Here is a 14,906-nt window from a genome sequence, read left to right on the forward strand (position 1 = left end):
GAACATCCATGTCAGATGTTGCTGCTAGGCCAAATAGTCTTCCTTTTGCATTTAGCTATTCATAGGTTGTTGGTGACCATTTTGAGCAATTTTGGTGGACTGGGTTCAAGAGGAGGATTGAAGGAGAGAGTGAAAACAGATAAGTCATTTGAGGAATTTTGTTGCAAAGGGAATTTTGAGCAGTGGGGGAAGAATGTGTTCTGTTTTTTTTTTAAGATAGAAGAAATAACAGTATGTCTGATTGGAAATACTCCAGTAAAGAGTAGAGAGGAACTGATGTAGGAAACAGCTACTGGAGCTGTGGCTTTGAATTGGCAAGAGGTGGGAATGTCACTGGAGGTAATTGACTTCAGATAGATGTGATGTTGGTTGGTGGGTACCTGTGCTATGGAGAGTTTGGACATGTTCTCTTGCGGCTTCAATTTTTGATTCAAGGATTATCAGTAGAGAATATGAAAGTTGAAGTGTGGAGGTTTTATATATACCTACCATCTTTAACTTTTAGTACCAGCATTTGAGGGATCTTCGGTGACTCACTAAAATGGCTTGGTGTGCCTTCTGAGGGAGCTTTAAACTTAATGTAGCAAATTTGTATATTTTAAGGATAAAACTATACATTATAAAATTGAATAATGTTGCATGTAATGCCTGTGGTACAGCACCTGGTATCATGTAGACACTCCAAAAGTGCTATTATTAGAAGAGATAGTAAATACACTAAATCGAAATTATATGCCCTATAATGTCCCTTCTAATGTTCTTTCTACTTCACAGTGTGGTCTGTCTATGCAGTAACTAGTAATATTACTGGCTCTAGTGATCAGGGGAAGTATTGATCAAGGCTCCGTAGATGGATGCTTGTTCTTATGTGTTTATTTTATCATCATATTGCTATGTTAATTTCTTTGTACAGTAAAAATAGTTTTTTGCAATCTACAGCATCCTTCTATTGATTGTAACCCCTCCGAAGGTAGGTAATAATTCTTACACATTTCTAAGAAAATGTCTCAAGTGATTGTATGTGGGGGGTATTCAACAAATATAATGATTACTAAATCAAGGTTTTATATTTCTTTGATTAAACTTAGATACTCAGGTCTTTAGGCTTGTTCTGATTCAGTCCTGAGACCTTTCCACTCTTCTGAAAACTTATGGAGCTAAATTGTATTGGGCTTAAAAGCAGTTTAGAAAACTTGAAATATAGTTATTCTAAATAATCTACAGAGAAAGGTAGTAGCCAAGTTTCATAGCAAGTATTTAATAATAGAAGTATAATTGGCATATAGATCTGTTGGAATGCCATAAAAACTGGCATGGTGATCATTAAAAGTTTGTTAGATGGGCATTATATGTAAATGATAAATTACTACATTCTATTCCTGAAACTAAGAGTACACCATATGTTTACTAAATAGAATTTAAATAAAAAACTTATAAAAGTTTGTTAAAGAATAATACTCAACTAAATGGTGCATATTGAAACATTAAAGTAAGATAGATGAACTTCGTATAAAACTACAAGCAAATAGCCTTGGTTACCTTCACAAACTGCACCAAGGAAGTAATGAGTGAAGTCAAAGAAGTGATATTTTTACCAGGTAGTAGAGAATGTAATTGTGGGCAGGAACTGTTCTGAAATGACATTTCATTCTGCAGTAGCCAGTGTGAATAAAATAGAACTTTTTTTTTTTTTCATAAGAAACAGCTGCATTTGAGGCTTTTATTCTTTGGTTTACTGAAAAAGATAAAAATTTGAAGAGGCTATTTCCTAGAAATTAAGAAAGCAGAGAACTTAGCTATTCATCAAGACAACTGAAAAATTCTAAATTTATTCAAATCTAGGTTCCTGTCACATTTATAACAGTTATCTCTAAAGCGTCAGAATATCCAACTTCATAACAACATTTTAGATCATTGGAAAATATTGAATAAGTTATTTTTTAAATATCTGTCTTGTGTTGAAACATTACTTTCTCTTTTTATTATAGGTCCAGTTGTTTACGTCTTGGATCTTGCAGATAGACTGATCTCAAAAGCTTGTCCATTTGCTGCAGCAGGAATAATGGTTGGCTCTATCTATTGGACAGCTGTGACTTATGGAGCAGTGACAGTGATGCAGGTTCACTATTTTACTCTATTCAGTGATAATACTTTTAATGTGAAGATCTATTAGATTTTTGTTAGGAGTTTTAAAAATTATTACTATTTTGAATAAGTAAATAACATTCTCATGGCTTAAAAGTAAGAAAATCTATTTTAAAAAATTATCTAGTGAAAAGTCGTCTTCTTACTCCTTTCCATTTGCCCAGGTTCCCCCTCACTTCCCCAGGTAGCCATTTTTATTAGTTATGTAATATATTCTTCTAGACTTTCTTTGTGCATGTGCAAGAAAAAAATAAGTTTGTTGTTCCACACACATACACTGTTTTTCCCCTGAAAGGAAGCATATTAGAACTACCCCCATCTTTTTTTCTCAGTGAATTTTGGAGATCTTTTTATAAGTATGCAGAAATCTGTATCGCATTCTACATTTGGAATTAGAACAATATACTACTAAAAAAAAAAAAAAGAATTTACTAATCAGTCTGTTGTTGATTAGACAATTAGTTGCTTCCTGTTTTTTGCTGTAATTAATAACTATTGGTAAAGATTATTAAAAACTTAAATTTCAAGATTTAGTCCCAGGCCCTTGACTCCTCTCTTTATACTTTTTACCTAATGATTTCCAGCTATCAGCTGTGTGCCTTTTGTGGTTAGGTCTACATCTTTTGCCCTCTTTTATCCCCAAAAGGAGTCCTACCTTTGCAGCTTGACCCTTCTCCTTACATGACCACTTGTGATTTCACAGTCAGGATTTCTGAAATCAAACTAGTCTTTTCCTCAGTTTGAAACCTAAATTTATTTATGATTTATATTATTATAACTTGTCATACCTCTGACTGCTACTATTATTTTCCCATCTACTTGTTTTATATCCTGTATTCTTAGGATTGCCTTTAACTTTTTTTTTTTTTTACTTCATAGCCCTATATCCAGTCCACTGACCAAATCCAAGCAGTTTCCATTTTGATATGTCTTATATCTATAGCTTCCTTCCTGCAGTCTTCACAACACCTGATCTCTTGTCACTCCCCTATCATACCTGTATGGCTAAAGGAGCCTTTTGATTGGTTTCTCTAATTCTCTTCTATCAGTCCATCCTTCCAAATCAGTCTTCCTAAAATAATACCTTCAACATCTACTCCAAGCTCACTGTCTCCTCTGCCTTAAGTAGTACTTTTCCAATGCAGCAGTTAGATTGGGTAAGTGTTTCATAAGTAACCCAGTAATAGTTTACGCTCTGTGTAATAGTCTGGAAATTGTGCATAACTTGTCTATGCCAGGTCCATAGTAAGTAGCCTCTCTGGCTGCTTAGTCATGGTGAGACAGAATATTGCAAGGCTTCTTCAGGAAGTATTGAGGACAACCCCAAAATCTGGATGTAGTCACTAGAATGAATTACAAATAGTAAACCATCATTTGTCATGAGTGTAATGGATAAAGATTAAGAACCTCTGATCTAAAAAAGATTTTATTTCCTTAACCTGATTTGTTATACAGAGTCCTTCATAGTCTTAACTTGATTCTACTTTGAGGCCTATTTGGCTATCTCATGCAACCTGTTCTTTTGTTTCTGTTAAGTTGTTTACCTCTGTTGGTTGGCTTTTGACACCCTCCCTACTTCATACCTGTCCCCTCCCTACCTCATACCTGTCTCCTTTCCCCTCTCTACTTTTCCAAATCTAAACTCCTTCTAGGCTTAGTTCAGCCAATTTTCCCTCCTGAAACTGACCAGACAACTCCTGCCACTGTCTTTCTTTAAATGGCAGGAAATCTTGTGCTGACCTAGTGATATTTGTTATATAGATTACTGAAGTTATTTAACTTTTCCTATATTCAGCCTTTTGCTTTTCCTATTAGAAGATAATTTCCTTGGGATGGTGTGTGGTTCAGTCAGTTAAGTGTCCAACTCTTGATCTCTTGATTTCAGCTCAGGTCTTAATCTCACGGTTTATGGGATCAAGCCAAGCATGGGGCTCTGCACTGGATTCTCTTTCCCTGCTGTCTGTCCCTCCTCAGCTTGCACATGGGCTCTCTCTCTCTTTCCCTCAAAATAAATAAACATTTTTAAAAAGTAATTTCCATGAAAGTAGAGACTATCTTACACTAATTATATTTTCCTGTTATAGTATATACACAGAGACTAATACTTAAAAGGCTTTCATAAATATCATGGTGGTTTTTTATATGACTAGTTCTATCAGGTAATAGCAGGTTTATTTGACTATATTCTCTGCAATAATTAAACAAGCTAATTAAAACCCCAGTAATGAGTACATTATTAGTTCAGGGAGGTTTAGGGTGATTCACTAGGACTGACGAAGACACAAAAACTTAGAGCAGATATATACTTTATATTGAATGCACAAATACATTATATGGATGTATATTTTTTGCAGATGAGGTAACTAAGGCCCTATAAGATTGAGTGATTTCTCTTAATACTTTATTGACCATGAGAAGTAGGATGACTCTTTTTGAGGAAAGACTTGAGGCTCACTCACTCTTTTTTTGAGAGAGAGAGAGAAAGAATCCAAAGCCGACTCCTACACTGCCAGCATGGAGCCCGATGTGAGGCTTAAAGCCACAAACAGTATGATCATGACCTGAGCCAAAATCAAGAGTCAGACGCTTAGGGGCGCCTGGGTGGCTCAGTCGGTTGAGCGTCCGGCTTCGGCTCAGGTCAGATCTCACGTTCGTGGGTTCGAACCCCGCGTCAGGCTCTGTGCTGACAGTTAGCTCAGAGCCTGCAGCCTGCTTCCGATTCTGTGTCTCCCTCTCTCTCTGACCCTCCCCTGCTTGCGCTGTCTCTCTCTGTCTCTCAAAAATAAATAAAAGACATAAAAAAAAAAAGAGACGCTTACCTGACTGAGCCACCCAGCCACCTCAAGGGTCGCTCAGTCTTAAAAAAATAAAATTGATAATTAAGGATTCCCAGCCCCAAAGAATATAGTTCTAAGACAAAGTGTACATAAATGAACAACTAGAGAACAGTTATAACATTATGTAAATAAGTAGAGTACAGAAGATTTCATAAACAGTATTTTAATTCAGTAAAATGAAAGATCATTTGAAGTTACATGGAAGAAAGTAAGTCTTAGGTGACCCTTGGAGGCAGTAATTTAGATCGGTAGAGGAGATACAAGCAAAGAGACAAAAATGAACATGTTGGTTAATAGTGATTGTAAAGAAAAAGACCTAAAATTATGATGATACATATATATTACCACTTAGAAATAATCTTCACATACACCTTGTCACTTGGAAAGATTTTTTTTTTAAGCCCAGAATGAGAGTTTACAGTAGATTACAGATGGCAGGTAGGTAGGTATTACATGATTTAATAGTATTGGGAGGACTTTTGCCTATCTGAGCATATCTGTTAGGGAATGTGTTCCACTTATACCATCAGCAATATCTAGGGTTTTCTTTTTAACTCTTGACTGTTTTGGGGGTTTTTTTCCCCTTTGTTCTCTGACTACTCTAAAGTTCAAGTAAATTAGGTTAAGGACTCAAACCACTATTCTTTTTACCGTTTATTTTAACGTAAACCAGTTTTAGGTTCAATCTCAGTTGTGAGGAATTTGAGACCTTCTGCTTACATTTTGATTGAGAAAACATGATAGGTGACTTTTTCCCCCAGCACTGGACTAATTAAACACCTTTCCAGCACTGATGTATTTAATCCTTGCAACAATCTTGTGATCTAGATACTATTAATTATTCCTAGTTTACAGGTTTGGCAGATTTACACATCCTATACCACACAGTCAGGAAGAAGCATTAGGACCCCTGTCCCTAATCTAGGACTCCTTAAGTGAAACCTGACTCCAGAGGCAGTGGGAATATTTAACCCTGAAACAACCTTAATGTTCAACCTCGTTTCATTTTTGCCTCTAGTGTAAAAATAACCCCCAATAAGTATTGTCAATTCTTATCTCATATACTACACTTAACTGTCCTTAATTCTGACTAAGAAAACTTCTTACTTCATCACGGTTTCATTCTCCCATTTAAAAGTAGGGCCCTAGGGACACTTGGCTGTTTCAGTCAGTTAAGCTTCCAACTCTTGGTTTCTACTTGGGTCATGATCTCATAGTTTGTGGGATCAAGCCCCATGTTAGGCTCTGCACTGACAGCATGGGAGCCCGCTTAGGATTTTCTCTCTCCCTCTCTTTGTGCCCCCTCTCCCATGCTTGCTGTCTCTCTCTCTCTCAAAATAAGTGAATGAACTTTTTTTAAAGTAGATTTTAAGATAATAATAGTAATTTAAAAATTAAAGTAGGGTCCTAAAAGGAAGTGATTTAAAAGAGCATGTTAGAGGGCACCTGGGTAGCTCAGTCAGTTGAGCATCTGACTCTTGATTTTGGCTCAGGTCATGATCCCATGGCATTGAGCCCCTTACTAAGCTCCCCACCAAGTATGGAGCCTACTTAAGAGTCTCTCTCTCTCAGAAACCTGGTGGCTCAGTCAGGTAAGCAGCCAACTCTTGATTTCAGCTCAGGTCATGAACTCATGGTTTATGAGTTTGAGTCCTTCATTGGACTCTATTGACCATGCAGAGCCTGCTTGGGATTCTCTGTCTCCCTCCCTTCCTCCCTCTGCCCTTCATCATATGTCTTTCTCTCTGAAAATAAATAAATAAATAAACTTATTTAAAAAATAAAGTGTCTCTTTCTCTCTCTCTCTGCGCCTTTCCCGCCGTTTGCACTCTTTCTCTCTAAAATTTAAAAAAAAAAAAAAAAACCAAGTTAGTTAAAACTCTTAGCCTTTCAGCATTGGTGAACTCCTGGATATGAAGATCTAGCTTTTATACCTCAAGCAGAGAAACAAACCTTTCTCTAAACCTACAATTCCTAGGCCTGTATTTTATACACAGATAACAAATTCTTAGAGAAGACATTCTGTAGTTGCTGAATCTCACCCCCAAAGGAAGTCTTAAAAGTAATGTTTTTATTTTATTTTTTACAATATGGTAAAATAACCTGTTTTTAAACCTTGGGGCATAAAACCAGAATGTTCCTGATGATACACAAGGTGTCCTGGGTTTGTTTTGACCAGTTAAATCAGCCCCATTGCTTTATTCAGCTTTCATGTATTGCCCTTGAGTCTGACATAATAGCAGGTGGTATACTATAGATCTACTATTCTGTTTCCATTGTAGCATTTATATTTGCATGCTTGTTTGATTTTTCTCTCATCTCCAAAAGACATCTATTTAACTCATTTTATCCCCAACACCTAGGCCTATGTCTGGTACACAATCAGTATTCAGTTGAATGCATGCAAGTATGTATGCATGGTGAGCTCAGTTTGAGTACAAAGTATCTCTGTCCACTTTAGATATAACAGGTGGGACAGTGGGCCTTTTGCTCAGCTTGCCCTATTTATCTCCTCTCTTGTTTCATCATTCTGAGATACCTGGTTGTAAGGTTTTTACTGCTACCCATGAGAAATAAACTTTGTCTCTACCTGAATATTCACTCTGCTTTCTATTTCTAAACCCCAAATTCTAAGAATAGCAAAACCGAACTGAGGGTTGAGGGGGAAGGGGGAGGGGGGAAAAGAGGTGGTGGTGATGGTGGAGGGCACTTAGGGGAAGAGCACTGGGTGTTGTATGGAAAACAATTTGACAATTAATATTATGGAGAAAAAAAAATAGCAAAACCTACAAAAGGGATTTTTCAGATTTCTGAGTTTATTTGCTGGCACTTTGAGAATATTTAAGTCACATTTGGTTGTAACTTTATATGTGACTGTTTAATAGAATGAGGGGTGCCTGGGTGGCTCAGTCGGTTAAGCCTCTGACTTGAGCACAGGTCATGATTTCATAGCTTGTGGGTTCAAGCCCCGTGTTGGGCTCTGTGCTGACAGCTCAGAGCCTGGAGCCTGCTGCAGATTCTGTGTCTACCTCTTTCTGCCCCTTCCCTGCTTGTGCTCTTGGTCTGTCTCAAAGATAAACATTAAAGAAGAAAAAAAAATAGAATGATATAAAAATGAAATGTTCCTTAAAAGGCATAGGTAAATATCCAGCCTCTGGGCTGTCCACATTTGTCCCCAGCATGGGATTAGGGTTTATGAAATACAGTGTACCCTTGAACAGCATGGGGGTTACAGGCACTGACAGATCTATCAAAAAAAGTTGTATATAAGTGGACCAGTCATATACAAAACTCATGTTATTCAAGGATCAACTGTATTGTGAACCAGACTCTTTCACTTTAGGGCAACTCAGAACAGTCATCCTTCACATACAAGGGGTCAAGTTTCTACAAGAAGACACAGAAGAATTAAATACTAAATACCTGGTTTTTGACCACTGGGAAGAGGTGTATTACACTCTGGTTAGATAAATGAATGAATTGTAAGCCTGGATTGTATCCCTAGCTCAGATTTTAAAGGCATCCATTTTGGTTCCCTCAGTGTACTTATAAAATACTTTTACTGGATTGAGTGTGTTGTCTATAATTTCAGTTGCTTCTTAGCATTCTCAGCTTGACCTTATTTCACATCTCGTTGTAGTAGTCCACCTAAAAAAAATTTGCTATGATAGTGGACATAAAGAGCATCTTGTTTTTGGAAAAAAAAATCCCATTTACTTTTTCATGAGCTTGTTTCCTCAGTGTCCCTAGTACTTTTGGTTTTCCCTGCCTTCTTTCTTTCCTTCCCTCTTTGCCTGTCCTTCCTTCCTTTTACCTCCTTGCTATCAAAGAAACAGGGTCTTCCCAGTCCTTTCTTTGTGGCTCACTCCTCAAGTATGATCAGAAAAACAAATAGGAGTATTTATAGTAGTGACCTCCTAGCAAGCTGTCCTCACTGTGTGATACCTGGGTGGGCCAAAAGCCCAAGATTCTGAAATGGTCTCCTCCTGTCATAACTGCCAAAAACAATCTTTTAGAGAAATAGGTTTAATTTGGAAGTGGTTGAGACTTTGGCTAAAGGGAAGATCATTTGAGACTTTTGAAAGGGAATTTTCAGGGACGTTCTCCAGTTAAAAGTAAGAAGCTCACCAGTAAAATGGAAATGTTGAGAGAAGTATAAGGCCAAAATTGATCGAGTAAAAAAGGATTTTTCTGCAATGGAAAAGTATGGAGATGCCCAAGTAAGAATTAATCATGCCCTGGGGCCCCTGAGTGGCTCACTCAGTTGAGTGACCAACGCTCGGTTTCAGCTCAGGTCATGCTTTTAGGGTTCTTAATTCAAGCCCTGAGCTAGGCTCTGAGCTGACAGCACAGAGCCTGCTTGGGAATCTCTCTCTCCCTCTCTCTCTGCCCCTCCCCTATGCTCGCTCGCGCGCTCTCTCTCTCTCTCTCTCTCTCTCTCTCTCTCAATAAATAAACATTAAAAAACATAATCATATCCTTCTTTCCACTGGAGTCTAAACCAGTGGAGAAATAACGCCAAGATCCAGATGAGAGGAGAAGGATTGTTTTAGCTTCATTACCCCAGAGGTAGGATACCCTAGGGTTCCTGGATTGGGGGAGGGGGGGAGTGGATGACTAAAACCTGTGGCAAAAACCACTGCAGTCCCTCAAATCTAGATCTTGGAATTGAATTGTAGCAAAGTTTGATTTGTAGAACAGGCATTTAGTCAGAAAAATCACTCTATTCCAGACACCACTGAGCATGGAGACAGCGTCAAAGACAAGTGAGCTTTTTGGCCATCTCCTGAGGGCAAGTTCTGTCCCTTGTTTGCTTATACTCTCCCTAGCAGGAAGAGCAGGAAAACAGATGGTCTGCTGGAGGACGAACAGGACCCAAAATTCTAGCCCAGTCTAACCAAATCAAATCAGAGGAATAAAATAACCAGCAGTCCCCTTCCTCTACTGAGATGTAATCAGTGTGGATCAGCCTTTTTTTTTTTTTTTTTAATGTTTATTTTTGAGACAGCAAGAGTGTGAGCAGGGGAGGGGTCAGAGTGAGGCAGAGGATCCAAAGTGGACTCTGTGTTAACAGTGCAGACAGAGCCCAACATGGGGCTTGAACCCACAAACCACAAGATCATGACCTGAGCTGAAATTGGATGCTTAGCTGAGTGAGCCACCCAGTCACCCCAGGGCATGATTAATTACTACCTGTGAATCTCTCCGTACTTTTCCCTCGCAGAAAAATACTTTTTACTTACTTCACAGCTTTTATCCCAATATAATCTGAAATAGCTCGGGAGCTTTTTTCCCTTAAATGAGAGACACTTGTAAGTAAATCAGGACTGATAGCTTTCTGGCTTATTTTTAAAACTTTTTATATCTTTATTTCAAAATTTACCATTTCCTCTAAAATTAATTCAGCTCAAACATGCAACCTTTCACTAGATAAAGAAATGATTCTAGTGAATGCTCTTTGTTTCACAGGTTGTAGGCCATAAGGAAGGCCTGGATGTTATGGAGAGAGCTGATCCTTTATTCCTTTTAATTGGACTTCCTACTATTCCTGTCATGCTGATATTAGGCAAGATGATTCGCTGGGAAGACTACGTGCTTAGATTATGGCGCAAATACTCAAATAAACTACAAATTTTGAACAGTATATTTCCAGGTAAGGCCCTGAATTGTGGTTATAATGAACATACCAAATTAACCTTGGGGACCATGCAAATATATTACCTATAGTGATTTATTAGCACTAATACCTGCATTTCCCCCCTAGGGATTGGTTGTCCTGTTCCTCGAATTCCAGCTGAGGCTAATCCTTTAGCAGATCATGTCTCTGCCACCCGAATTTTGTGTGGAGCCCTGGTCTTTCCTACTATTGCGACAATAGTTGGTAAACTGATGTTCAGTAGCGTTAACTCTAATTTACAAAGGACAATCTTGGTAAGATGGGTTTAATATTGCCTTTTTTTCCCCAAGTGACTATACAAAAGATAATGAACTGTATATTTGTTTAAAAAAAAAAAAACAGCGGGACTGTATAAATATTCCTTTATGGCTTCTGTGCCTTGAGGTTCTATTTGAGCCCCACTGTCATCCAATAGCAAGAAAGAGGGGAGGATCCATTGCATTACTTCTGGCCTTCCAGAACTGTGCTGCAGGTGATGAATCTCCTAGAATAGTCATGAATCATCACATCCATCCCTTTTGACAGCAAGATTATGGTGAAGAGCTTCACCTCTAGGGTCAGCCTCCATGGTTCATATCCTGTCACAGGTACTGCCCTGCTAAGAAACTTAAATCAGATTTTCTTACTTCTCTGTGCCTGTAAAATGAAGATCATATTGGTAGCTACATCACAATTATTTGGTGGATTAAATAATTCATTTCAGGTGTTAGCACATAGCAAGCCCTTGTATTGTTTGATATCATTGTTATTACTCCCAGTTCCCTTCTCTGATAGCAGCCTGCACATGTGCCTGGCCTTCTCCCTGCTATATCAGAATGGACGTCAAGCTACATGGAGAGAAGATTACTCAGTAGGGGAACAGGGAAGGGGGCACCTGAGTGGGTCAGTCAGTTGAGCATCTCTGACTCGTGGTTTCTGCTCAGGTCATGATCTCAACGGTTCATAGGATAGAGCCCCACGTTGGGCTCCGCGCTGGCAGCACAGAACCTGCTTGATTTTCTCTCTCTCTCTCTCTCTCTCTCTCTCTCTCTCTCTCTCTCTCTCTCTCTTCTTCTCAAAATAAATATTTTTTTAAAAGATGAGGGAAGGGGTCTCTGTTAGGTATAGTGATTCTGCCTGTGTTACCCCCTAAGTAGAAAAGAGAACAGTCTCATTTGCATTCATCTGAATTAGCAGCAATGACTATGTCTTTTGTGTTCTAAGTAAAATTACTATGTTTCTCTAAATCTGCATTATAAAAAGCTACTTTTTCTTTTTATTTTAGGGTGGAATTGCTTTTGTTGCCATAAAAGGAGCATTCAAGGTTTACTTCAAACAACAGCAATATTTACGTCAGGCACACCGCAAAATTCTAAATTATCCAGAGCAAGAAGAAGCCTGAAACTGTGACTTCTAGTTGTCCTGCGGTCCTGTCATCCTTATGAGTCTGTTGTGGTGTTGGTTCCATCATTAATGCACAGTAGTGGAGACTTACGATAAGCTGCTGCTCGTATTTTTAAGAAATAGAATAAAGCACTTAGGGCAGGGGAAGTCCTCTCAGTAATCACGGAACCTAAGGTTGTGATTTGTTTTCATTGTTTTGTATGTACTTCTTTTATGGCACTCATCTGAACCATTATCTTAGTTAGCATGGTAGACCTGGATTTTGTTCATATTTTCTCCAGACAGAAATGTAAAGATCAAACTGTGCAAATATTTAAAAATGCACATGCTGTTTTATTCAAATGCCTCTTTTGTACATGTTCATGTTCAGTGTTTTCTTAGAATCAGCAACTCAATGAAGGTACTATGAGGATTTTTCTCACTGGCATAATTTGATTACATGCTGAACAGGAATATATGTTAATATGAGAAAATGTAAATTAGTTATAAGAAATAACAAACCAAAAATGTATGTAAACATTCAAATGATTATCTGAACAAATATGATTTTGTTGTGTTTTTCTTAACCCGTGTGACGTCCTCCAAAATGTGTAGGGTAAAAATTCACAGGGCTTCCAAATCACTTTTTCACTATTAAATTTTATTTATATGATGTTGACATCTCATAGTTCATAATGTAATTTTGACTCATGTCATAATTGGGGTGTGTGTGTGTGTGTGTGTGTGTGTGTGTACGTACATACGTACAAGAGAGAAAGGGAGAGAGTTGTCAGGTCCTTCAGTCACTGGAGTAAAGTTTTTAAAACCATATTTCTAGAAATTAGAGTTGCCAGTTTATAGTAGTTTGAGCACAGAGAACGATTTGCAAAAAAAAATGTTATTTTACTCTTCTCTTTCATTGATTCAGTTATTCAGGTATTTGCTAATCACCTCCTATTTGACCACAAAGTGCTGTGGGATAGAGTGGTGAACGCGACGGTCTTGGTTCCTGCTTTTATGCAGTTTACCATCTAGTTTCAACAGATAGAAAACCAGCAGTGAGTAAACCAAGGTGAGGCCTTGAGCTCTTTGTTTTTATACCAGTCAGCAAGGAGATAATTATGAAAACAAGAAGTCTTGAGTAAATATTGAGGTTATTGTTTTTAGCTTATTAAGTCCATTTATTACTAAAAAATCAAATACTAATGTTTTTAATGCTTGTCATGTTGATGAGGCTAGCACCTTAATCACTGTTTAGTTTTTATGTTCATTTTTAAAAAGCAGTTATTTATTTTAAGCCATTTTTAATAGTGGCCCTTTTAATGTTGTTCAGCGATCTGAATGGTCTTGCAGTTATTTTCATTAATTAAATTTTTAAAAGATAGTTCCGAAAACCCTATTTATTTTCTTGTTCACAGTATATAATGCATGACATAATAAACATTTCCCTTACAGATACGTGGCCACTTCTCTTTAGGAGTGTAGCAAATATAGATTGAGCTATGTTAGATTGCAATAATGTATGTTAACTTTAGTAATTTAAGACTGGTACCTTTCTATAGTATGAATGTTTTAATTCTGGTTAAAAAGCTTATGTGAATGGCTGTTGAACATTGAGTTGTAATTATTTTGGGAGGAAGGGAATATTTGACTGACAGTGAGCCTTGTTAAGAACACTGCTACAGTTCTAAAGGGGAAATATAAAATCTATGAGTATATATAAAAATAACTTAGATTATATAGCTGTAATCACGAAATATATTGGCTTTTCTTTAATTTTCAATATAAAAAGACATAAATATTTCCTGCATAATTTTGTTAAATAAAACAGCTTTTAGGCAACCTTTAATAAAATTCTACAAGCACACTGTTCCCCAGTTACTACTTTGATGCCCTTAGAGATGGGGGGAGTACCTGCTTTTGTATTTATTGGCACCAGGATTCGTGAGGGCCAAAGAAACAACTCTAATCCTTTGGAGGCAGAGGGAGAGGTTTCTAGGGCTGTGGGGAGGGAATTGCAAGTGTCTGGGGACCAGAGTGGCCTTGAGCCCTGGAATTGAAGACTTTTAAATCTCAAAAACCTTCGCTCAGAAAATACACCATGAACAACAGAGGAGCATGGGCTAAAGTTAGATGGCCGTGGGTTCCAGTCCTGATTCTGCTTTTAAAACTGGATGTGTACCTTGGTCAAGTGGCTTTCTCTCAGCTACAGTTTTCTTCATCTCTGAAATGCAAGTAATACTTCTAACTTAGAAGACCATTTCTAGGTTTAAGTGAGAAATTAAAGGAACAGAGGCACTTTATCCTCAAAATAGCCCCTACAGAGCAGTAGCTATTTCTTTTTAGTCTGTTCGTGCTCTAGGAAAAGGGAATGGAGGTAAGAGAATGGTGTTAGGGGACAGATTAAAGGGATATTATTGTCTTTTGGTGGAGGTGGGTATATTTTGTGTTTTCCAGTTTATTTTCACATTGCTTTACTGTTATTTCTATAAACATTAATGTTTTAAACCTCTTTTATAAAATTCAGTGACAACTAGTAGGATTCTCTTTGCAGAAGTTACTTATCTCCAAAGTGGCTGAAAATATTGTTCATCGTTAATTACATGATTATCAAATGACTGTGAAGAATATAAAATTAAACTTTAGTGACTTAATTAGTCACTGCCTTGCTAACTGTGCTGTAATTTTTTTAAACGTCTTGTTTTTAATATAGCAAACTATCTCAATACTGGCTGGATTAGGTTAAATAAAGAATTTTTATGTTCTTTAGGTGTACTTTGTCTGTTGAGCAACTCCCAAAACGTGATTTGTTAATTCTGCACCTAGTTTTTTTTTAATCCTAGTTGCCAAGATGTTAGTGAGAGGTTTAGTAAAAAGAATGAGTT

General features: G+C 37.5%; 1 protein-coding gene across 2 annotated transcripts in view; it reads left to right on the forward strand.

Moving 5' to 3' along the window:
* Nucleotides 1-14,694, forward strand: part of MARCHF5 (membrane associated ring-CH-type finger 5) — a 59,767-nt gene extending 45,073 nt beyond the window's left edge. Inside the window, exons 3-7 of one of the 2 annotated variants that reach the window (XM_029932233.1) lie at nt 940-970; nt 1,989-2,119; nt 10,452-10,635; nt 10,747-10,913; nt 11,924-14,694. In XM_029932233.1, coding sequence (XP_029788093.1) covers nt 940-970; nt 1,989-2,119; nt 10,452-10,635; nt 10,747-10,913; nt 11,924-12,040 — 630 coding nt within the window. In that variant the 3' untranslated portion in view covers nt 12,041-14,694. The remainder of the gene's footprint in view (nt 1-939; nt 971-1,988; nt 2,120-10,451; nt 10,636-10,746; nt 10,914-11,923) is intronic. The other variant, XM_029932232.1, reaches the window with a different exon arrangement.
* Nucleotides 14,695-14,906: the final 212 nt, after the last annotated feature.

This window comes from Suricata suricatta, chromosome 2 (genome assembly GCF_006229205.1).
Source record: "Suricata suricatta isolate VVHF042 chromosome 2, meerkat_22Aug2017_6uvM2_HiC, whole genome shotgun sequence".
NCBI classification, from domain to species: domain Eukaryota; kingdom Metazoa; phylum Chordata; class Mammalia; order Carnivora; family Herpestidae; genus Suricata; species Suricata suricatta.